Raw genomic sequence first — 22,897 nt, 5'->3', positions numbered from 1 at the left:
GATGTTTTATAAATCTTCGAAACATACCCGATTGGCTTGACCCGAGGGGATCAATGTTTTTGGTGCTGCCATCTAGAGGCCCGGATGATGATTCAAACTCCTTTGGTTTTTTTTTTGCACCTTTTTTCTTCTTTTGTCAGAACAAAGTAAAATCTCGTGAGAGATAACAAATTTCTACTTAATTTGTAACGACTTCGGAATCCAAACCAGTTTTTAGGGCGGTGAACAAAAGCAAAAAGTTGCTTGTGGCTCCGCGCTCCGGTTTACTCCGGTTCTCGAATCAAACCAACCCCCTCTTGGTGCGCAGTGACGCAAATTTCGCGCCTCGCTTCTGCAATCCCGAGTGAGTGAAAAACTTATCGGAGAAGTGAAGCCGCGCGGGTTTTCCTCGCACGTTTGTCTTTGATTCCACGGGTTCAGTGGCCGGTTAGCGATGCTTTCCACGCAGGACTGGATTCACGCACCTCTCGGTGTTGTTGAAGAGAAGTTTGGTGAGAAACTTCCCTCCACAAACACTTAACGCCTCAGACTAGCTCGTTAGCCGCGCGCGCGTCCAGCCGCCCTCACATGGAGCTTTTTTTTTTTCCTTTACAAACTTTATTAAATGTAACATTTCAATACACAACAATGCAAAACAGCAACAAGAAAGGAATAAACCAGGTGGTTATTATTACATTTCACACAAAGACACTGAAACTGACGCACTGGTGCCGCTGCCCGCGGTGCATCAGTTTAAAACTTTATTGACACAGTCGGTGGACATAGACGAGAATCGGGCGCGCGGAAACCTTTACTGACTGTAGAAATGTCGTTCGGGGTTCGTCAACTTTTTGTTAGATCTAAAGACGTTTTTGTTTTGTCATACTGGTTCTTTTGAAGTGACTTCATATATACAGTCTCTGATGATGACGAATTCCTTCATGAAGAACGAAACCAACAATCTTGAAGTTCATTAAACATTTACTTTATTTCATTTTTAATGCCAATGTGTTTGTTATTTTAACATTTTTTTTAAACGATCGAATAAAATGACACATTCACACATGTTAATATAAAATGCAAACCGTAGTTTAAACCTTCAGCAGCATTCATTTGCTGCCGGAAATGACGTCTTCCTTTGATGCTGCAGCGGCTGCGCAGAAGGGTTCCTCCCCCGGGTGGGAGGCGGAGGTGGTGGAGTTTTTTAAGGAGCAGCTGAAGGAGAAGAGCGCTCAGAGTTTGGTGAGGAGAGTCCTGCAGACGGCGTCTTCACCGGCCGTCCGGTTCTGACCTTGTCCTTTTCTGGACCAGGTTCCGTCTCTCAACGACGTTCCCCTGCATTACCTGAAGCCCAACAGTTTGGTGAAGTTTCGCTGCTTCATCCAGGACATGTTTGACCCGGAGTTCTACATGGGAGTGTATGAGACTGTGGACGGACCCACGGATGCTAAAGTGAGTGTGCCCCCCCCCCCCCCCCCACATCTCTAGCATCAGCTGACCCCCCTCCCCCTCATTTGTCCTGTTTGACCCCCAGATGCTGCACTGTGGGAAGTACAGGGATGTGGCAGAATGTGGGGTGAGTCTGCATCCTGCTGCTGTCCTCAAAGGTGGTGCAGCCGCTTCAGCTCAGCTGTTGGTTTGAATCCCAGGTGGACTTTAACTCCAAGAACACCGTGACGGCAGAGCGGCAGACCTTCTACTGTGTGCCCATTCCTGGGGAGAACCTGTGGGTGAAGGACATATCCTGGGATCAGGGATCAGGTTCTCTGATGACAGTGTGAACAGTTGTGTGTTGTTCCTTAACCTGAGAGCACGGATATGCGGGCAGCAGCCAGGCGCGCGTGGTGGCGTCCACCTCCTACGTGCCGAGCAGGCAGAAACGCAGCTACGAGGAGGACGAGGACATGGACACGCAGCCGCAGAAGCAAGCTCACGCAGGTGTTTGTCTTCGCCGTCTGCTGGGTGTCGAACCTTAGGCGTCCTCCCCCCTCAAACGTTCTCCAAATATTTCTGCAGGTCTTCAGGGTCCAACGGACCTGCAGAGCAACGCCGACTGTAAGCGTCAAGAGACGGAGGCTCCTCCCACCCAGGCGGCGTCCGCATCCCACCTCGACCTCAACTTCCCCCTCCCAGGAGAGAGGGGCCCCGCCTGCCTGGTGAAGGTTGGAGCTGGACGAGCGCGTTGGTGGCTCCGGTGGGAACCCTGATCCTCAGGCTGTGCTCGTTGGCAGGTGTACGAAGACTGGGAGAGCTTCAAGCTGAACGACGCCCTGGAGGTTTTCGGGATCCTGTCCGTCAGTCCCGCTCTCAGCGCCCTGGCGGAGGAGAGGTGAGGCCCTCGCTTCGTAGCCCCGCCCCCTGTCTGCGTGCTGCCCGTCTCACCGCCTTTCTTCCTCGCAGAGACGCCTCCTCGTCCTTCCTGGACCCCACGGAGGGCATGGAGACGGCGGAGGAGCAGCGTGTGCACAGCCCGCCGGCCTCGCTCGTTCCCCGGCTTCACGTGCTCCACGCCAAACCGCTGCAACACAACAACCCGCTGCTGCCGCACGCAACCTCGGACGACAACGGCGCCTGTAAGGACGCGTGTTTTTGTAGAAACAGAAATGATTCCAGACTAGAAGAAAACGCCGAAACACCAAAACCAGTAAATTCTGTCGCTTCCGTGGAAATTCATCAGCATCACGCAGGAACTCAAGACGTTTGACCTGGAGGACATCTGCCCCCCCCCCTGCTCCACCCTCCTTACACGTCTGCCCCCCCCTTCTCCACCCTCCTTACACGTCTCCCCCCCCCCGCTCCACCTCTTACACATCTGCCCCCCCTGCTCCACCCTCCTTACACGTCTGCCCCCCCCCCTGCTCCACCCTCCTTACACGTCTGCCCCCCCTGCTCCACCCTCCTTACACGTCTGCCCCCACCTGCTCCACCCTCCTTACACATCTGCCCCCCCTGCTCCACCCTCCTTACACGTCTGCCCCCCCCCTCCACCTCTTACACATCTGCCCCCCTTGCTCCACCTCCTTACACGTCTGCCCCCCCCCGCTCCACCCTCCTTACACGTCTGCCCCCCCCGCTCCACCTCTTACACGTCTGCCCCCTCCTCTCCACCCTCCTTACACGTCTGCCCCCCCTCCTCCACCTCTATACATCTGCCCCCCCTGCTCCACCTCTATACATCTGCCCCCCCGCTCCACCTCTTACACATCTGCCCCCCCGCTCCACCTCTTACACGTCTGCCCCCCACCTGCTCCACCCTCCTTACACATCTGCCCCCCTGCTCCACCCTCCTTACACGTCTGTCCCCCCCCGCTCCACCTCTTACACATCTGCCCCCCCTGCTCCACCCTCCTTACACGTCTGCCCCCCCTCCACCTCTTACACGTCTGCCCCCCCTTCTCCACCCTCCTTAACGTCTGCCCCCCCGCTCCACCTCTTACACGTCTGCCCCCCACCGCTCCACCTCCTTACACATCTGCCCCCCCCGCTCCACCCTCCTTACACGTCTGTCCCCCCCGCTCCACCTCTTACACATCTGCCCCCCCTTGCTCCACCCTCCTTACACGTCTGCCCCCCCCCCCGCTCCACCCTCCTTACACGTCTGCCCCCCCCCGCTCCACCTCTTACACGTCTGCCCCCTCCTTCTCCACCCTCCTTACACGTCTGCCCCCCTCCTCCACCTCTTACACATCTGCCCCCCCCGCTCCACCTCTTACACGTCTGCCCCCTCCTTCTCCACCCTCCATACACGTCTGCCCCCCCTGCTCCACCCTCCTTACACGCCTTCCCCCCCGCTCCACCTCTTACACGTCTGCCCCCTCCTTCTCCACCCTCCTTACACGTCTCCCCCCCCCCCGCTCCACCTCTTACACGTCTGCCCCCTCCTTCTCCACCCTCCATACACGTCTGCCCCCCCTGCTCCACCCTCCTTACACACCTTCCCCCCTTGCTCCACCTCTTATACATCTGCCCCCCCCGCTCCACCTCTTACACATCTGCCCCCCCCGCTCCACCTCTTACACGTCTGCCCCCCCTTCTCCACCCTCCTTACACGTCTGCCCCCCCGCTCCACCTCTTACACGTCTGCCCCCACCTGCTCCACCCTCCTTACACATCTGCCACCCCCTGCTCCACCCTCCTTACACGTCTGTCCCCCCCCGCTCCACCTCTTACACATCTGCCCCCCCCTGCTCCACCCTCCTTACACGTCTGCCCCCCCGCTCCACCTCTTACACGTCTGCCCCCCTTCTCCACCCTCCTTACACGTCTGCCCCACCTGCTCCACCTCTTACACGTCTGCCCCCACCTGCTCCACCCTCCTTACACATCTGCCCCCCCCTGCTCCACCCTCCTTACACGTCTGTCCCCCCCCGCTCCACCTCTTACACATCTGCCCCCCCTTGCTCCACCCTCCTTACACGTCTGCCCCCCCCCCGCTCCACCCTCCTTACACGTCTGCCCCCCCCCGCTCCACCTCTTACACGTCTGCCCCCACCTGCTCCACCCTCCTTACACGTCTGCCCCCCCTGCTCCACCCTCCTTACACGTCTGCCCCCACCTGCTCCACCCTCCTTACACATCTGCCCCCACCTGCTCCACCCTCCTTACACATCTGCCACCCCCTGCTCCACCCTCCTTACACGTCTGTCCCCCCCCGCTCCACCTCTTACACATCTGCCCCCCCCTGCTCCACCCTCCTTACACGTCTGCCCCCCCGCTCCACCTCTTACACGTCTGCCCCCCCTTCTCCACCCTCCTTACACGTCTGCCCCACCTGCTCCACCTCTTACACGTCTGCCCCCACCTGCTCCACCCTCCTTACACATCTGCCCCCCCCTGCTCCACCCTCCTTACACGTCTGTCCCCCCCGCTCCACCTCTTACACATCTGCCCCCCCTTGCTCCACCCTCCTTACACGTCTGCCCCCCCCCCGCTCCACCCTCCTTACACGTCTGCCCCCCCCGCTCCACCTCTTACACGTCTGCCCCCACCTGCTCCACCCTCCTTACACGTCTGCCCCCCCTGCTCCACCCTCCTTACACGTCTGCCCCCACCTGCTCCACCCTCCTTACACATCTGCCCCCCCCTGCTCCACCCTCCTTACACGTCTGTCCCCCCCCGCTCCACCTCTTACACATCTGCCCCCCTTGCTCCACCCTCCTTACACGTCTGCCCCCCCCCGCTCCACCCTCCTTACACGTCTGCCCCCCCCGCTCCACCTCTTACACGTCTGCCCCCTCCTTCTCCACCCTCCTTACACGTCTGCCCCCCCTCCTCCACCTCTTATACATCTGCCCCCCCCGCTCCACCTCTTACACGTCTGCCCCCACCTGCTCCACCCTCCTTACACATCTGCCCCCCCTGCTCCACCCTCCTTACACGTCTGTCCCCCCCCGCTCCACCTCTTACACATCTGCCCCCCCCTGCTCCACCCTCCTTACACGTCTGCCCCCCCGCTCCACCTCTTACACGTCTGCCCCCCCTTCTCCACCCTCCTTAGACGTCTGCCCCCCCGCTCCACCTCTTACACGTCTGCCCCCACCTGCTCCACCCTCCTTACACATCTGCCCCCCCCGCTCCACCCTCCTTACACGTCTGTCCCCCCCCGCTCCACCTCTTACACATCTGCCCCCCCTTGCTCCACCCTCCTTACACGTCTGCCCCACCTGCTCCACCTCTTACACGTCTGCCCCCACCTGCTCCACCCTCCTTACACATCTGCCCCCCCTGCTCCACCCTCCTTACACGTCTGTCCCCCCCCGCTCCACCTCTTACACATCTGCCCCCCCTTGCTCCACCCTCCTTACACGTCTGCCCCCCCCCCGCTCCACCCTCCTTACACGTCTGCCCCCCCCGCTCCACCTCTTACACGTCTGCCCCACCTGCTCCACCCTCCTTACACGTCTGCCCCCCCTGCTCCACCCTCCTTACACGTCTGCCCCCACCTGCTCCACCCTCCTTACACATCTGCCCCCCCCTGCTCCACCCTCCTTACACGTCTGTCCCCCCCCGCTCCACCTCTTACACATCTGCCCCCCTTGCTCCACCCTCCTTACACGTCTGCCCCCCCCCGCTCCACCCTCCTTACACGTCTGCCCCCCCCGCTCCACCTCTTACACGTCTGCCCCCTCCTTCTCCACCCTCCTTACACGTCTGCCCCCCCTCCTCCACCTCTTATACATCTGCCCCCCCTGCTCCACCTCTTATACATCTGCCCCCCCCCGCTCCACCTCTTACACATCTGCCCCCCCCGCTCCACCTCTTACACGTCTGCCCCCACCTGCTCCACCCTCCTTACACATCTGCCCCCCCTGCTCCACCCTCCTTACACGTCTGTCCCCCCCCCGCTCCACCTCTTACACATCTGCCCCCCCTGCTCCACCCTCCTTACACGTCTGCCCCCCCCGCTCCACCTCTTACACGTCTGCCCCCCCTTCTCCACCCTCCTTAGACGTCTGCCCCCCCGCTCCACCTCTTACACGTCTGCCCCCACCTGCTCCACCCTCCTTACACATCTGCCCCCCCCGCTCCACCCTCCTTACACGTCTGTCCCCCCCCGCTCCACCTCTTACACATCTGCCCCCCCTTGCTCCACCCTCCTTACACGTCTGCCCCCCCCCCCCGCTCCACCCTCCTTACACGTCTGCCCCCCCCCCGCTCCACCTCTTACACGTCTGCCCCCTCCTTCTCCACCCTCCTTACACGTCTGCCCCCCCTCCTCCACCTCTTACACCTCTGCCCCCCCCCCTCCACCTCTTACACATCTGCCCCCCCCGCTCCACCTCTTACACGTCTGCCCCCTCCTTCTCCACCCTCCATACACGTCTGCCCCCCTGCTCCACCCTCCTTACACGCCTTCCCCCCCCGCTCCACCTCTTACACGTCTGCCCCCTCCTTCTCCACCCTCCTTACACGTCTCCCCCCCCCCGCTCCACCTCTTACACGTCTGCCCCCTCCTTCTCCACCCTCCATACACGTCTGCCCCCCCTGCTCCACCCTCCTTACACACCTTCCCCCCTTGCTCCACCTCTTATACATCTGCCCCCCCCCGCTCCACCTCTTACACATCTGCCCCCCCCGCTCCACCTCTTACACGTCTGCCCCCCCTTCTCCACCCTCCTTACACGTCTGCCCCCCCGCTCCACCTCTTACACGTCTGCCCCCACCTGCTCCACCCTCCTTACACATCTGCCCCCCCCTGCTCCACCCTCCTTACACGTCTGTCCCCCCCCGCTCCACCTCTTACACATCTGCCCCCCCCTGCTCCACCCTCCTTACACGTCTGCCCCCCCCGCTCCACCTCTTACACGTCTGCCCCCCCTTCTCCACCCTCCTTACACGTCTGCCCCACCTGCTCCACCTCTTACACGTCTGCCCCCCCCCGCTCCACCTCTTACACGTCTGCCCCCTCCTTCTCCACCCTCCTTACACGTCTGCCCCCCCTCCTCCACCTCTTATACATCTGCCCCCCCCTGCTCCACCTCTTATACATCTGCCCCCCCCCCCGCTCCACCTCTTACACATCTGCCCCCCCCGCTCCACCTCTTACACGTCTGCCCCCTCCTTCTCCACCCTCCTTACACGTCTGCCCCCCCTCCTCCACCTCTTATACATCTGCCCCCCCCTGCTCCACCTCTTATACATCTGCCCCCCCCCGCTCCACCTCTTACACATCTGCCCCCCCCGCTCCACCTCTTACACGTCTGCCCCCTCCTGCTCCACCCTCCTTACACGCCTTCCCCCCCCGCTCCACCTCTTACACGTCTGCCCCCTCCTTCTCCACCCTCCTTACACGTCTGCCCCCCCTCCTCCACCTCTTATACATCTGCCCCCCCCTGCTCCACCTCTTATACATCTGCCCCCCCCCGCTCCACCTCTTACACATCTGCCCCCCCGCTCCACCTCTTACACGTCTGCCCCCTCCTGCTCCACCCTCCTTACACGCCTTCCCTGTGCTCCACCTCTTACACGTCTGCCCCCTCCTTCTCCACCCTCCTTACACGTCTGCCCCCCCTGCTCCACCCTCCTTACACGTCTGCCCCCCCACTCCACCTCTTACACGTCTGCCCCCTCCTTCTCCACCCTCCTTACACGTCTGCCCCCCCTGCTCCACCCTCCTTACACGTCTGCCCCCCCACTCCACCTCTTACACGTCTGCCCCCTCCTTCTCCACCCTCCTTACACGTCTGCCCCCCCTCCTCCACCTCTTATACATCTGCCCCCCCCGCTCCACCTCTTACACATCTGCCCCCCCCGCTCCACCTCTTACACGTCTGCCCCCACCTGCTCCACCCTCCTTACACGTCTGTCCCCCCCGCTCCACCTCTTACACATCTGCCCCCCCCTGCTCCACCCTCCTTACACGTCTGCCCCCCCCGCTCCACCTCTTACACGTCTGCCCCCCCTTCTCCACCCTCCTTAGACGTCTGCCCCCCCGCTCCACCTCTTACACGTCTGCCCCCACCTGCTCCACCCTCCTTACACATCTGTCCCCCCCGCTCCACCCTCCTTACACGTCTGTCCCCCCCGCTCCACCTCTTACACATCTGCCCCCCCTTGCTCCACCCTCCTTACACGTCTGCCCCCCCCCCCGCTCCACCCTCCTTACACGTCTGCCCCCCCCCCCGCTCCCCCTCTTACACGTCTGCCCCCTCCTTCTCCACCCTCCTTACACGTCTGCCCCCCCTCCTCCACCTCTTACACATCTGCCCCCCCCGCTCCACCTCTTACACGTCTGCCCCCTCCTTCTCCACCCTCCTTACACGTCTCCCCCCCCCGCTCCACCTCTTACACGTCTGCCCCCTCCTTCTCCACCCTCCATACACGTCTGCCCCCCCTGCTCCACCCTCCTTACACACCTTCCCCCCCTGCTCCACCTCTTATACATCTGCCCCCCCCCCGCTCCACCTCTTACACATCTGCCCCCCCCGCTCCACCTCTTACACGTCTGCCCCCCCTTCTCCACCCTCCTTACACGTCTGCCCCCCCGCTCCACCTCTTACACGTCTGCCCCCACCTGCTCCACCCTCCTTACACATCTGCCCCCCCCTGCTCCACCCTCCTTACACGTCTGTCCCCCCCCGCTCCACCTCTTACACATCTGCCCCCCCCTGCTCCACCCTCCTTACACGTCTGCCCCCCCCGCTCCACCTCTTACACGTCTGCCCCCCCTTCTCCACCCTCCTTACACGTCTGCCCCACCTGCTCCACCTCTTACACGTCTGCCCCCACCTGCTCCACCCTCCTTACACATCTGCCCCCCCCTGCTCCACCCTCCTTACACGTCTGTCCCCCCCCGCTCCACCTCTTACACATCTGCCCCCCCTTGCTCCACCCTCCTTACACGTCTGCCCCCCCCCCCTTGCTCCACCCTCCTTACACGTCTGCCCCCCCCCCCCGCTCCACCCTCCTTACACGTCTGCCCCCCCACTCCACCTCTTACATGTCTGCCCCCTCCTTCTCCACCCTCCTTACACGTCTGCCCCCCCTCCTCCACCTCTTATACATCTGCCCCCCCCTGCTCCACCTCTTATACATCTGCCCCCCCCCGCTCCACCTCTTACACATCTGCCCCCCCCGCTCCACCTCTTACACGTCTGCCCCCTCCTTCTCCACCCTCCATACACGTCTGCCCCCCCTGCTCCACCCTCCTTACACGCCTTCCCCCCCCGCTCCACCTCTTACACGTCTGCCCCCTCCTTCTCCACCCTCCTTACACGTCTCCCCCCCCCCCGCTCCACCTCTTACACGTCTGCCCCCTCCTTCTCCACCCTCCATACACGTCTGCCCCCCCTGCTCCACCCTCCTTACACACCTTCCCCCCCCGCTCCACCTCTTACACGTCTGCCCCCTCCTTCTCCACCCTCCTTACACGTCTGCCCCCCCTGCTCCACCCTCCTTACACGTTTGCCCCCCCACTCCACCTCTTACACGTCTGCCCCCTCCTTCTCCACCCTCCTTACACCTCTGCCCTCCCTTCTCCACCCTCCTTACACCTCTGCCCCCCCCCCCCCCCCCGCTCCACCTCTTACACATCTGCCCCCCCCTTCTCCACCCTCCTTACACGTCTGCCCCCCCTCCTCCACCTCTTACACGTCTCCCCTCCAGGTTCCTCTGTGTGGACACCGGAGGACTGAAATGTTCCTTTTGTCTTTTGTCGTCTTGGAGTTGATCCTCAGGATGGAGCAGCAAACGGCATCTTCTCCTGTCTCCTCAGTTTTGTCGTCCACGGTGGCAGAGATGGCTTCGGTGCGGGCGGAGCTCCTGGCGTACTTCACCCACGTCCTCCTGGGGGACGGCCTGGCCGCTGAGTTCCTCCTGCTGCACCTCCTCTCCTCTGTGTAGGTCCACTCAGACCACCGTGGAGGAGAACTCTGTCCCTCCTGATCCTGGAGGTTCTGATAGAAAAGGAGTTCTGTATAGAAACCCTGTTTCTTTGACAGCAGTGCCCCCTACTGTCCAAACGGTGTAGTAACCTAACAAAACACCGAACTCCTTCAAACTGAGCTGAGATTTGAACCTCCTCCCTCACACTCTGTCTCTCTTAGTGCTGTCTGTCCAAAGCTGACCATATTCCTGTGTGTGTGTGTGCGCGTGTGTGTGTGTGGTTGGGTCTGTGTGTGTGTACAGATACTCCCGGCGGGACGCCCTCCCTCTGGGGAAGTTCACGCTGAACCTGAGTGGCCTTCCCGCCGCCTCGTACTCCGAGCGCCTCTATCAGATCCTGCAGCAGCTCGTGCCTTGTGTGAGTCTGAGATCCGAGTGGAATTGTGTTTTGTGTGTTCTGCACTGATCGTGTGGTTCTCTCGTGTTCGGAACCGTTCCAGTCTTGGTACCTGGCCATGAGCCTGCAGAACATGAACCAGACCCGGCTCAGACCCAGGAAGGACTACACGGCCAACCGTTTGGTGAGCGGATCCCTGCAGCTGGCTCAGAACACCTCCCTGTTCCTGGATGAGACCCGGCTGGAACCGGGTCAGCTGGACGCCACGGGTGAGGCTGACGGAAACCCCTGTGGTTGGGGGTGGGGGCTGGGCCCGGCTAGACCTTCTGGACACTGTCTTTTTCTGCAGGTGTGTGTAACGTGACGGCGCTGGGCAACGTGATCACCTGGCAGAAGGTGGACTATGACTTTAACTACCACCAGATGGAATTCCCCTGCAATATTAACGTGCTGATCGCATCAGAGGGCCGCTCGCTGCTGCCGGTGAGGAAACAGGCCCCGCCCCCATCACTGAGCGGTTTGGGTGTCTGGTGTCAGATGGTGGAGGAGTTTCCAGCGTCAGCCTGAGGAATGCGCTGCTTCTATTCCTGGCGGCGGCTCTAATCAGTTGCTATGGTGGCAGCTGCGTGCCACAGGAACAATCCAGGGAGAGGCGTCGGGCCGGCCGCGGCGCCGGAAACATCCCCCACAGCTGACTGTAAAACAAACGCTCACGGCTGTGTGCACGTTTCCTCTCAGCTGTTGGATGGTCGGATCGTTCGGTGCTCCTGGCACTCAACCAACTTCCACATGTTCTGACCCGTTTCTTCTGTTCTCAGTCGGACTGTCGGGTCCACCTGGAGGCCCAGGTCACGCCCGCTCACCTGGAGGAGTACCTGAGCAGCATCCAGGCTTTCCCGCAGACCTCCTCACAGCTCAACCGGTTCCGGATCTACCTGAGTGTAGCCCGTCTGCTGGACTACAGCATCTCTGACCAAATGACCAAGGTAAGACGCTCTTTGTCTGGATTTTGGTGGCAGCAGAGGATCCACCCACCCATCTGTTCATCCATTCACCCACCCATGCATCCACCCATGTATCCATCCATCCCTCCACCCATCCATGCATCCACCCATATATCCGTTCATCCATCCATCCACCCATCCATCCACCCAAATGTCCGTTCATCCATCCATCCGTCTGTGTCCTCAGTATGTTGAAGAGGACTTTGTGGAGATGAGGAAAGACGACCCTCAGGGCGTTTCCGCTGACGACCTCCACCGGATGCTGGTCGTAGCGAGGTGGGCTGGAACGCCTTTAGATCATCAGATGTTTTTGGGCCCGTCTGACCCAGATTCTGCTGCAGGCTTCTGTGTCTGAGCCTGGGACAGAACCATCTGTCCAGAGACGGCTGGCTGAGGGCCAAACACATGGAGATGCTGCGCAGGAGTCGGATGGAGCAGCACCAGACCGTCAACGGCAACGAGCCCTGACGCTCTGTAGACGCACGCCGCTGTACCGAACCGCGTCTGACGTCCCGTCTAGTTCAGGTGTTTGGATGGAAGTGTAGGCGAGCGGTTTGTACAGGTAAAGGTCAGGTCCTTTCACAACTTCCTGTTTTGTTCATCAGCTGTTCAGCACCATGTGGACCAAATAAGACGTTTTATTTCTGGACTGTAAATACTGTGGAGCTCAGCTCCTGGAAATGGATTTCACAATAAAAGACATGTTTGGTCACGCAGCACACAGGAGCTAATAAATATGATGCTTTAATTTACAATCAGAGTACAGCAGAAACATGACTTCAGGGGGAGGGGCTTCTACAGTGCAAATCAAACAGCAAGATCTTGTGGTGATGTCCTGGCTGAAGATCCCGAAGGCGGCGGCGGCGGACAACCACGACAAACCCACTGTGGAGGAGGTCACAAATGTGCCCGGTGTGAAAACCGCTCTCACTGTCGGCTCCTGCATGTAACCACGCCACCGCTGGAATGTGGGAAACGGCGTTTCCCCTAACCCTCGGTATCAAACATCTGCAGCTACCGCCTGAAGCTTTGGCAGCACCACAGTCTGAACACACGTCTGCCAGCCCAGAGCGTAACCGAGACGACCACGACATCTGATAGATGCATCCCTCCAACCACGGCCTGCGCCTGGAATAAAGTCGGGATCAGGACTCAGAGGAACATCCTGTCCAGCTAAGACCCAATCAGAGCTCAGACGGTGACCCCGTACAGATTCACACAGGTAGACACACCTGATATACAGAAACCCACCTCTACCCATCCTCGCTTAAGGCAAACAGGATTTCTGTTGAGTGCACAAAGCAGCAGTGTTTGATCCATGGGTGGGCGTGGCTTCATATCTAGCATGTAGGATGAACGTTTGGCGCCAGATGGTTAACAATCTGAGGCTGGACGCACAACCGCAAAGCCATAAACGTAATTCTGGTTTAAATGACTAAATGTCAAAGTGCCTACACTCAACCGCCAGTGGAACGAGCTCCAACCGCCAACAGAGCGAGCTCCAACCGCGGACGGAACGAGCTCCAACCGCCAGTGGAACAAGCTCCAACCGCGGACGGAGCTCGCTCCAACCGCGGACGGAACGAGCTCCAACCGCCAGTGGAACAAGCTCCAACCGCGGACGGAGCTCGCTCCAACCGCGGACGGAACGAGCTCCAACCGCCAGTGGAACAAGCTCCAACCGCGGACGGAGCTCGCTCCAACTGCACCTAAATGCTAACGAGAAGAGCCAAACCCATCCACAAACCGAACAAGCTCCACCCAACCACCAATGGAACCAGCTCCGCCCAGGACGTCTGACTCTAAAGGACCTCTTCCGGAGCAGATGCTGCTTCTAGAACCACATCTCGTCTAGGTTTACTGGACACCACCGACATTACAGGAGAAGTACGTACAGAACGTCACCTGGCTACTGTGATAGACGTGTACACAGATCAACACGCCGCCGCCCAGAGGGATTACATGGGATTTGTGTTACAACAGTGATGAGCTCTACATCAATGGGAACATAGTCCATTGTTTCTACCATGGTGAACGACACGCGTGTGGAGAAGCTTTAAAAAAATGAGTTTCTTGGTCTCAAACTTGGTGGACTTCAGGAAAACATGTGGAACTGTAACAGTAGAGGAATGTCTGGAGTGAATTGAAGCTTCCTACTTATCCTTTAAGTTTCGTGTCATGTTTGTTGCCGTTTTCTCAATGACGCACATTGACCCGTCTTTTGGTAATTGGGTGTGTGAAGACCACCGTCCCGGAGCTGGAACTGTGAGGGGAATCCACCCGGTCACTGCAAGCCTTTTGCTACCATGAAGGGGTGAAAAGTCTGACTGCAACCTCCTGCTCCTGAGAAGCTCTAGATCTGGATGATCCTGGTCTGGCACTGCGTGAACATTGCCTTCAGCTCGTTCTCCTGGGCCTCGGTCACCGTGTCTGGCTCCGGGCTCTTCTGTACCTTTGCGACAGCATAGTTGATGCCTTGGGTAAGTCCTGCCTGGGTGAAGCTGGCCACCTGGACCATGGAGCTCCTGATCTTGGCAAAGGGGGACACCACCCGGCTGCCGTTGCTGTCGGCAGGCGAGGGTCCGAGGCTGCCCTCCATCTGAGAAGACAGACTCTTTAGGGAGCCTCCTGAGACGGCAGAGCCAGGTTTCTGGACGGACAGAAGGTTGGAGGTGGAGGTAGAGGTTTCAACATCTAGCTGGGAAGGCCTTGGGGGCTGAGGCTCATGCTGGTCCTGCTTCTCTGGGCCTGAGTCTCCTGGTGTGTTATTTTGGACCACAGGGTGGAGTGGAGCTACAGCAGCTGCTGGATGTTCTCCAAACACCTCAACGGGTTTGGTGTGTGCGTCCTGGACAAACTGGTGGCAGTAGGCCTCGATAGGGGTGCCAAAGTCAATAAGAATGGCTTCTTCAGCCACTGAAGCCGCTCCGGGTGACCGGTCGCTGCTGACTTGAGAGACACAGTCTTCGGTTCCATCGCAGCCTGTGACCCGGACAGCTGAGGGGACGGTGAGTTCTGCGCTGCCGATGGACTGGGAGCGACTGCCCAGACGTGGGTTTGATGCTACGATACCACAGCTGGGGAGAACATAGTCCACTTTTTCTAAGGAACCTGAGCAGGGGTGCTCCGGCTCTGAGTTGTAGGAGTCTGAATCGGAGGAGTCCTTGCCGTCTGCGTTCTTCAGGGCCCCTGGGATGGGGCCGTCTGACGTCTCCAGGCTGCTGTCAGACTTCCACAGGTTCACTTGCATATTTGGTTTCAGAAAATTTACCGTCACCTCCGGCTTGGAGAAGTTCCCCAGTTTGCCCAGAGGCTTGAAGGGGCCCATGTTGGTCTTGGTCTGTTTCACCTTCTGATTGAGAGAGGAGAACTTGTTGAGGAGGAAACTTCGGCCCTGAGCCAGACCGGAGCTGCCCTGAGCCTGGTCAGCTGGTTTGTTCTGGATCCCCATGATGTCCTCGTGAGGTTTGCTCTGCCGCCTGGAACACAGATCCCTCCAAATGTGAGCGAAGCTTCTGCGGTAACAGGACTGAGACCAACCGCACCAACCTACCTATCCAGCCGCTTCTCCACCACCAGCAGGTCCAGGCCTGAGGACTGTTTGGTTATCCGAAGCATCTCAGCGATGCACTGCAGAGTATCTGGAAGAAGAAACCATGTCTGAGTGAGCAGCTGTGCAGCAGCGACTTACCTGTTCTTGGGGGACTCCCACCCACCTTTCCCATCATCCTCTGGGTGACGTGTTGCTGCTCTTAGAGTGTGGAAGTATCCACTTGTGTCTCCGTTCCTGTAGTGCAAACGCATGCAGCAGAACTTTGGCTTCCCAAACAGAGTGGGCTCTGGACCTGCACACAAACGCGCAGCTCATCCACCTTCCTGCATGACTCATGGTGACATCACAGCAGAAACGTTTCAGCGGACTCGGTGAGTGCTTTCTTACCAATCTCTATCTTTTCCAGTCCCTCCAAGTTCAGCCGCTGGTACTGATCCACTTTATCTGCCTCTTCATCGTAGCTGGGTTATAAATGAAGGAGGGCACGAGTCAGGAAACCCAAAATGTCTCTCAAAACACAGTTTTACCAAAATAAAAGCACCTACTAGGCGATGTAATAAGCCTTATCAGACAGGAGCAACAACACGTCCACGTCTTTGCTGTTTGCATCCATCAGGCTGAAAGGAAACAACAATCAGCACCAGTGATGCATGTTGACTGATCAGAACTACATTCAGGTTCTGATGGCGCTAACCTCATGTCACAACCGATGAGGGCCCAACCGCCGTGGAACTGCTCGTCATCCGGCAGCAGCAGCTGCATGTAGGTCTGCAGCAGCAGGCTGACCTGCTCCTGGGCTCCTCTCTGGCTCTCCTTCTCCTTTTCTTCGTGCTCCTTCTCCTTACTGAAGATGGAGTAGAGGTCCTCTGTGACCGGCACGCCCATCATCAAGTCTGCAGGAGACAAACCTGCGTTAGTGCAGGACCGGCTGACGGTTAACATGCAAAGCTGCGTCGTCGTACCGATAACGGCTTGTCTGTAGGCGTCTCTGAAACGGTTCAGGTAGTAACGGTTGGCAGAGTTCACGCCATCTTTCATCACTCCAGCTAGCTTCCTCTCCCCCGTCCGGGTGAAGTCTCCCTGTGGCAGAAGGCGTTCCTTTAATGTCGCTCACTACCAGTGAACACTGTCTGACTAAGGAGAATCGCACGTTATAGCCGATGAAAATAAAGTTCAGCCTCAAATCCAAAACGCGGTTATGCAAATAAACTCCTCTTGTGGTCAGATTGATCTGTCCAAAACAAAAGGCCTTCAGCTCTGATCCCTTTGCTCAGCTGCTGGCCGAGTTAAGACACAGAGACTGTGGGACAACAGCTTTCACTGGGATGTTCACACCCAGGTTAGCATCATCGTTTGGAAGCAGCCACCTCTCTAACCGCCATCCATGACGGCTTCTCTAACAAAGTCTTTAACGCCTCTTTCTGACCGCCATCTGTAACCCATGAAAGCGTCTCTAGCGAACATCCGTGGCGACTTCTCACGTTTTTTTTTTGTGGCTGATTTGATCTTGGATCTTGAAATCAGACCTTGTAATAGATCTCAGATACTTTGATTTATAGCCAGAAAGCCTGAAGGCCACCAGACCTGCAGCCTTCAGTCATCGGTTGCATTTCAGAACACGTTGTTCCTGACGGGGTGCTGCTTTTTTAACACATCGAGTGTCTCGTGATTGAAGGTTGAGTTCGAGTCCCGGTAAAACCAGGACACAAAGTGCTGCCACAAAGCTGAGGCAGCAGAATCCCTGCATGATGAACCGTTAGCACTGGAGCGGATAATGAGAAAACATCACAGGAACGTCTCAGTGGCCGCTCGGCTCCACTTCAGCTGAATAGAGAACAGCTGAGTGACGACATTTGCAGGTTTGTAATACGCCGCATTGACAAGAGCGTGGTGGTTAACCTTCATTTATTAACTCGTTTACTCTAAGACTCAGAAAAAGGCGTTCCGTGTCTGAATGTCACAGAGGTATGAGAACGTGAAGCGGCAGGTTCAGTGACATGATGAACATGGCCCTCTTGAGAACTCCGGTCAGCAAAACCTGTTGTGATGAGGGCGTTACCTTGAGTGCCGCGGTTCCTGCATACTGCCTGCTGATGGTGTCGCCGTTGTTGGCCCACATGACCTGGTAGATCCGGTAGCATTTGAGAGGCAGGGGCTGTTCTGGAGGCATCACGCCCAGTTTCTTCAGCTGCAGGGAGGGGAACAGATCTGCTGAGTCGCAGCCGCAGACGGATCTTCATACGTATTTGAAACACAAACACGGACTCATCCATCAATTGGGGGACTTTGGGTATTTAGAGAAACATTTTTTTAATTAATCCAGTGAGTTAATCTGAGGATAATCTATGACGTGGTTATTTCCTCTGCAGCGTGCCTCCAGCTTTGCCCCACCCTGCTAAACGCCATCTTGTAACCTTTAACAGCTGGCAGCATCTCCCACCGGGAAACGGTACCGCTGACAGACATGAACCCGGACTGAGATGGTGGAAACCCGTGGCTGAAGGAAAACATCTGTCCTAAAGCAACAATAGCACAGGTTAAAGGTCACGTCTCACTTGTTGCTCCATCACGACCCGAGCAATGGCAGCTTGAACCACGTTGGTTCTGTCCAGACAGTCCACACAGTTGACCCGGAAGAAGCCCTCCTGTTTGCAGATGACGCCTGCTTGGTCCACCCTGACAGGAGAAGACAGAGGATGCGTCAACGGAGACGTCTGCAGGTTCACTTGTGTCTGCGACAACGCGACACCCACCAGGCCCATTTCATGTCTGTGATGATGTCAGAGATGGCATCTGTCAGCGTCTGCACGTTCTCAAACTTCATGCCGCGACTGAAAAGCAGGAAGCAGCGGAACAAAGGGGAAGTCGTGAAACAGCAGAGCTGCAGGACACGACTTGTTTTGGCGTGACGGTTTTTCTCACCAATGCTCATGGAAGTCAAAGGACACGTATGTGAGGTTGGGGTTGTTATAGAGCAGAACCTGCTTCAGAAACGCGTCACCGATGATCTTCTCCCGTCCGCTCTGGTCTATCAGGTTAATGATGACCTGATGACAAAGGGAGCATTCAGAGCCGTCTGATCCGGTCTCAGAGGGATGAACGGTCATTTCATCACCGGACCAAAGCCCGGCGCCGACCCACCTGCTTCTTATAAAGTCGAAGCTGTTCCTCAAAGTGAGCAGCGAAGAACGGCATGGTCTCCTTCTCTCCTGCAGCATCAAGAAGACATTCATCTAAACTACCGCTGATGTTCTCTACTGAGGCAAAACCCAGACTCAGTTTTTGTATACGCTGGTATACAAGCCTCCAGAACCTCCACTTCCTTTACATTTCACTCCCAGGTGTGTCTGATCGGACCGTTTAGAAACATTAACGTCTCTAAAACCATGATTCCTTTCATTTTGGTCACATTTTGAAGCTCTTCTCCCATTTTGATGACCAATAAACTAAATATTAGTTTTTTTTAAAGCCGGTTTCTCACTTTCTACAGGCTGTTTCAGCTGTTGTGTCCTAAATCACATCTGAAAGCGCTCAGACTGACCTTTCTCGATGCGCGGCCGGGGGTTGTAGCGATACCCCGCCTGGCTCCAGAAAACCGGCACAGATCCTCGTGTCTGCACGAAGGACAGAGTGTGGCTGTGCACGTGGATCAGCTGCTCCGTCTCCACGTAGTTCGCCACGTGGCCGTCCGTGTCCACGCCTCTGCGCTTGTACCGCATCCCTGAGGAGGCAGAATGGAGCGGCGGCACGTTGATGATGCGCTCGACAACATCAGCCAGGGGAACGACGGCCATCGTCTTCCTAAAATCTTTCTACATTTATCCTCTGAGTTTGTCTTTGTTGTCTTCTGTCTGCCTGCGTTTGATCAAACTAAAGTCAAACTTGAAGCACATAAGCTTTTAGTGAGCAGAAAACATCCAGCACCCACCATATATTAACAGATTCTGAGCATGTTCTGGCGGTTCCTGCCAGCTCTGGCTTTGGATCAGAACCGCTGATCCCCTCCGGTTTACCTGCACGGTGCCGGCTCCGCCTGGAGATCAGGGCCACCGTGAAGCGAGGGTGGATGTCGTCCACACAGGTGATCTCCTTTGGTGGAGACTCTGGACTGCTCCGCTCCTCATCGGACGTTTCGTTGTAATTGACCACCAGCTCCTCCACCTGCACAAAGCCCTGGATGATGGGGGTCACCCAAAGGTCGGCCTCTGGGACCTGGAGGGACGCGGACGGACCGCAGGAGGTTAAAGCAGTGAGGTCACCTCTCACAGAGAAGAATGCGGCGAGTATGTATCTCTACCTGGAGGTCGATGACGTCTTGGATCATGTGCTTGTTCCAGAAGAAACGGTCGTCCACCTTTTCAGCAGATGGACAGTCAAAGGTGAGAAGACACTTCCAGACGTACAGAAGATACACGTCCGTCCTGCTCCCCACCTGCTTCCACAAGGGTAAGCCCGACCTGTCCGAGTCTCCCTGGCGCTGCACGCTGTTGGTCAGGTCATAGGTCAGGCTGTAGTAGAAGGAGTCGGAGTCCATGAATATCTTGTAGAGCTCTTCCAGCAGGCGCCTCTCCAGACGCTCCTTCTCCTTGTTTTCCTTGGCCTGGAAGGCAGGGGGATACTGGGTTGGTGCAGAGGAAAAGGAGGAAGAAGAGCCGTGAGTTTCAGGAGGCAGAGAGAAGAGCAAACACGAAGACGGAAAAGTCCTGCTGAAAACAAACAGCCCTACCTTTTTCTTGATGGGAACCGCCACGTTAGATTTGATCTGACTGAACGTTTTGATCAGAAACTTGGAATCCTCCGGAGACTGGACCAGCTTCTCAGGCTTATCGATGCCAAAATGATGTTTTTTGCAAAGCTGAAGAAAGAGGATCCCGTCAATCATCCCGGACCAAAACGGAACGCTATCGGGACGATGAAGAGGGATCTAGTGAGCACTTTCACTACACTGAACTCTACCCGCCTAGGTCTAAGTTTAACGTCTTCTCTAAAAGCAGGATCTCAATGGTGGAAGAACCACAGATGAGGATCACAACTGATCCTCTGAACTATGCTCCTTTTTACTCACTTGAAAATATTCAGTCTCATCGTCCATGAAGCTTCCCTGAAAAACTGAGATTTTAGCAACCGTCTTCATCGTTTCCTGCCTACATTTAAAATCCAGTCACGCCTCCTGCGTTCAGCAGCCAAACGTACCTCCAGCTCCAGCTCCAGAGGCTCCTCGTCCGACAGAGGAATCACTGCGATCTTGGTGATCTTGTAGACTTTGTGGTTTCCGGGTAAATGACCCACCAGTGCTTTCTGACGGATTAAAACCAGGCCCAGGGGCAAGTCTATCAGGGGAGGAAGAAGATGAAGATTTCTCATCTGCATGGAGGTGGAAGAGACCAGCTGCTGACCAAACGTTCACAAACACTATTAAAGAAATATTTGAATCACGTTTCACACCAGCAAAGTCACTGAGTCATCAGGACACTCAAACTACAGCCAGAGATTTTAACGCCTTTACTCGTCCACAGATTAGGGAATGAGTCGGCGATGATGCGTTCAGGCGCACCATCATTGCCAGAGCGCGTCTGTTCCACCCAAAAAGCAATGAAAGAGAACTCTGGACATGTTTTTCCACGTTCCACCCACCTGTGTGAAGCTGGATCTTTCCAACGATGCCTTCCACCAAACCCAGACAGACCGGATTCCAGGCCAGCAGCAGATCCGTGGCTGAGACAGAAACGTGAGAGCAAACATCAACGGCATGAATGCAGCCCAACAGGCTGAGAACGGCCTAGGCGGGTGCTGAAGAGAAGATTTAACGTGTTCTAAACATGACACCAACACAGTTTGAAGAAGCTCTTCAGTCTGTAGAAAGGAGCTGCTGTTCACCCACAACAACATGATGTTTGAACATCCAGAACCCGTGTAGGAAACTGGAAAAGGGAAGGTTGTGGGTTTGGGTGGCGAACCAGCCGGAGTGGCAGCAGACAATGACTCTTCCTGTTCCACAGTGAGTGGATTCAGACCAGCTTCTGCAGGGAACGTTTGCACGGTGGCCTTTACCCCGGAGTGGAAACACGGCTCTGCTCCTGACAGCGGTCCAAGCGCAGCAGTGAGCAGCGGAAACCCGTTTTCCAATTAAATAATGAAACAGCTGTGCAACTAAAAACCTGTTCAGGACAGCTGCACCGCCAGGGAGGGCAGGAGGAAGCAGCCTTCTGCCGAAACCCCTCTGTGTCTGCAGCACCTGGAGAACCACTGGAGGGTCTCCAGGAAGGATCCGCTCGTCTGGAGGGTCTCCAGAAAGGATCCACTCATCTGGAGGGTCTCTGAAAATGATACTCGTCTGGGGTCTCCAGGCGTTAACGACTGACTTCTTCCTCACTGGCGAGCAGAGCAGAGTCCTCCTGGAAGCCCTGAGGGAACTTTGGAGTCTGTTGTGGGTGTTGGCAGGTCGCTCCGGAGCCGGGAAGTACCGGGAGGTGCCTCCCGGCTCCGCGCGCCCAAACCTGCCTCCTCCTGACCGGACAGTGAGTCACCGCGAACGGTGACTGATCTGGGTTAAGGTCACTAGACTGTTGAGGATTGAGCGGCAGCTTAATAAAGAGTCTATATAATATAAACACACATGTGGGTTTAAAAATGACACGTAACGAACATGCGCGCGCCGAGGCTGTCGGTACCAACTAACCCGCTCTGAGTGTCACGGAGCCGTCCTTCCGGCTGCACCACAGCGCCCGGTCCCCGCTCTGAAGAATGTACTCGTCTTTGGCTTGAAACAGCTCCATCTCCTCTTTTCTATCCACCAGATCCGCCGTCCTTCCACTCCCGCGGTCGGGCTCGCGGCACAGATGTGAAACGTCGCTAGCTTAGTTACGATTAGCCAATTTTCCCCACGGAGCGCCGGCTAGCAGCCTGCTAAGCTAGCCGGTCATTTCCTTGCCTTTCTGCCCACGAGGAACGCGCTTTGGACGGGGTGCTCCGGCATCCTCCTCGCGCTCATCCCGGCCGCTGAGAACGCAAATAAACATCCGTGCGTCTCTACAAAGTGTCCCGGGTGGGAGCTGCGGCACGACGTCACTGACGTTTCCTGCCCCCAGCAGCTCGCGGCGTCATCACGCACGCTCAGGTCGGTGGATCAAAAACAAGCGTTTAAAATGCAGTTCCAACCTCCACATATGGGGGCAGTAGCTGCAAAAATGAGTTCACTCTGTCCAAAATAACTACGGCGAAGAAGTCCTTCAATTCCAACAAGTAAGTTGAGTTGATATAAAAAGGAAAAGAAACGATTTTTAAAATTAACTTTAGACCACAATTTAACCACCATAAGCACAAATCAGTCATAAAATACAGCAGCTGATGGTTAAAGTAAACTAATCAGACTAAAATAAATGGGCATCCCTGCCTCCTCAGAAGAGGCTCTAATTTAATCACCTTTTTGCTAAGAAACAGTTTTTAGCCAGCAGCTGTTCACACTTAGTGTTTAAATTTAACCTTAACACTTTACACATTTATTCACCATTCGTTTGGTTTATCTCAGATCTTTTTCTGTACCTTCAAACTGAAAACTCTTCAGGTTAAAAGTCATAATGGAGAAACCACATCACGTGAAATATCTGAAAATGGTTTTAGAAATCTGCTGTTCAGCGGAAT

General features: G+C 56.7%; 2 protein-coding genes across 3 annotated transcripts; one reads left to right on the top strand and one right to left on the bottom strand.

The window, feature by feature from the left end:
* The first annotated feature begins 280 nt into the window (after window positions 1–280).
* mcmbp (minichromosome maintenance complex binding protein) lies at window positions 281–12,422 on the top strand. Its single transcript, XM_023963744.1, has 16 exons — window positions 281–491; window positions 1,130–1,221; window positions 1,291–1,431; window positions 1,514–1,555; window positions 1,629–1,718; window positions 1,794–1,917; window positions 1,996–2,141; window positions 2,211–2,308; window positions 2,380–2,552; window positions 10,193–10,316; window positions 10,606–10,720; window positions 10,803–10,968; window positions 11,049–11,182; window positions 11,518–11,685; window positions 11,891–11,979; window positions 12,045–12,422. The coding sequence occupies exons 1-16, from the start codon at window positions 434–436 to the stop codon at window positions 12,169–12,171; spliced, it is 1,887 nt and encodes a 628-aa protein (XP_023819512.1). The 5' UTR covers window positions 281–433; the 3' UTR covers window positions 12,172–12,422.
* inpp5f (inositol polyphosphate-5-phosphatase F) lies at window positions 12,324–22,343 on the bottom strand. 2 transcript variants are annotated; one of them, XM_011484770.3, is made up of 20 exons: window positions 21,936–22,343; window positions 20,891–20,971; window positions 20,450–20,586; window positions 19,983–20,111; window positions 19,689–19,874; window positions 19,554–19,610; window positions 19,270–19,468; window positions 18,798–18,977; window positions 18,398–18,465; window positions 18,179–18,303; window positions 18,010–18,087; window positions 17,812–17,932; window positions 17,316–17,444; window positions 16,219–16,336; window positions 15,951–16,149; window positions 15,802–15,873; window positions 15,644–15,717; window positions 15,420–15,548; window positions 15,257–15,344; window positions 12,324–15,182 (listed from the first exon to the last, which is right to left on the bottom strand). In XM_011484770.3, exons 1-20 carry the CDS (start codon window positions 22,030–22,032, stop codon window positions 14,057–14,059), a joined length of 3,393 nt encoding a protein of 1,130 aa, XP_011483072.1. In that variant the 5' UTR covers window positions 22,033–22,343; the 3' UTR covers window positions 12,324–14,056. The 2 variants fall into 2 exon arrangements, with proteins under 2 accessions (XP_011483072.1, XP_004077557.1); XM_004077509.4 differs by having other exon boundaries at window positions 19,689–19,856.
* Between the last annotated feature and the right edge of the window lie 554 nt (window positions 22,344–22,897).

Source organism: Oryzias latipes, chromosome 15 (genome assembly GCF_002234675.1).
Source record: "Oryzias latipes chromosome 15, ASM223467v1".
In the NCBI taxonomy this organism is placed as follows: Eukaryota; Metazoa; Chordata; class Actinopteri; order Beloniformes; family Adrianichthyidae; genus Oryzias; species Oryzias latipes.
This window is presented reverse-complemented; position numbering and strand designations above follow the sequence as displayed.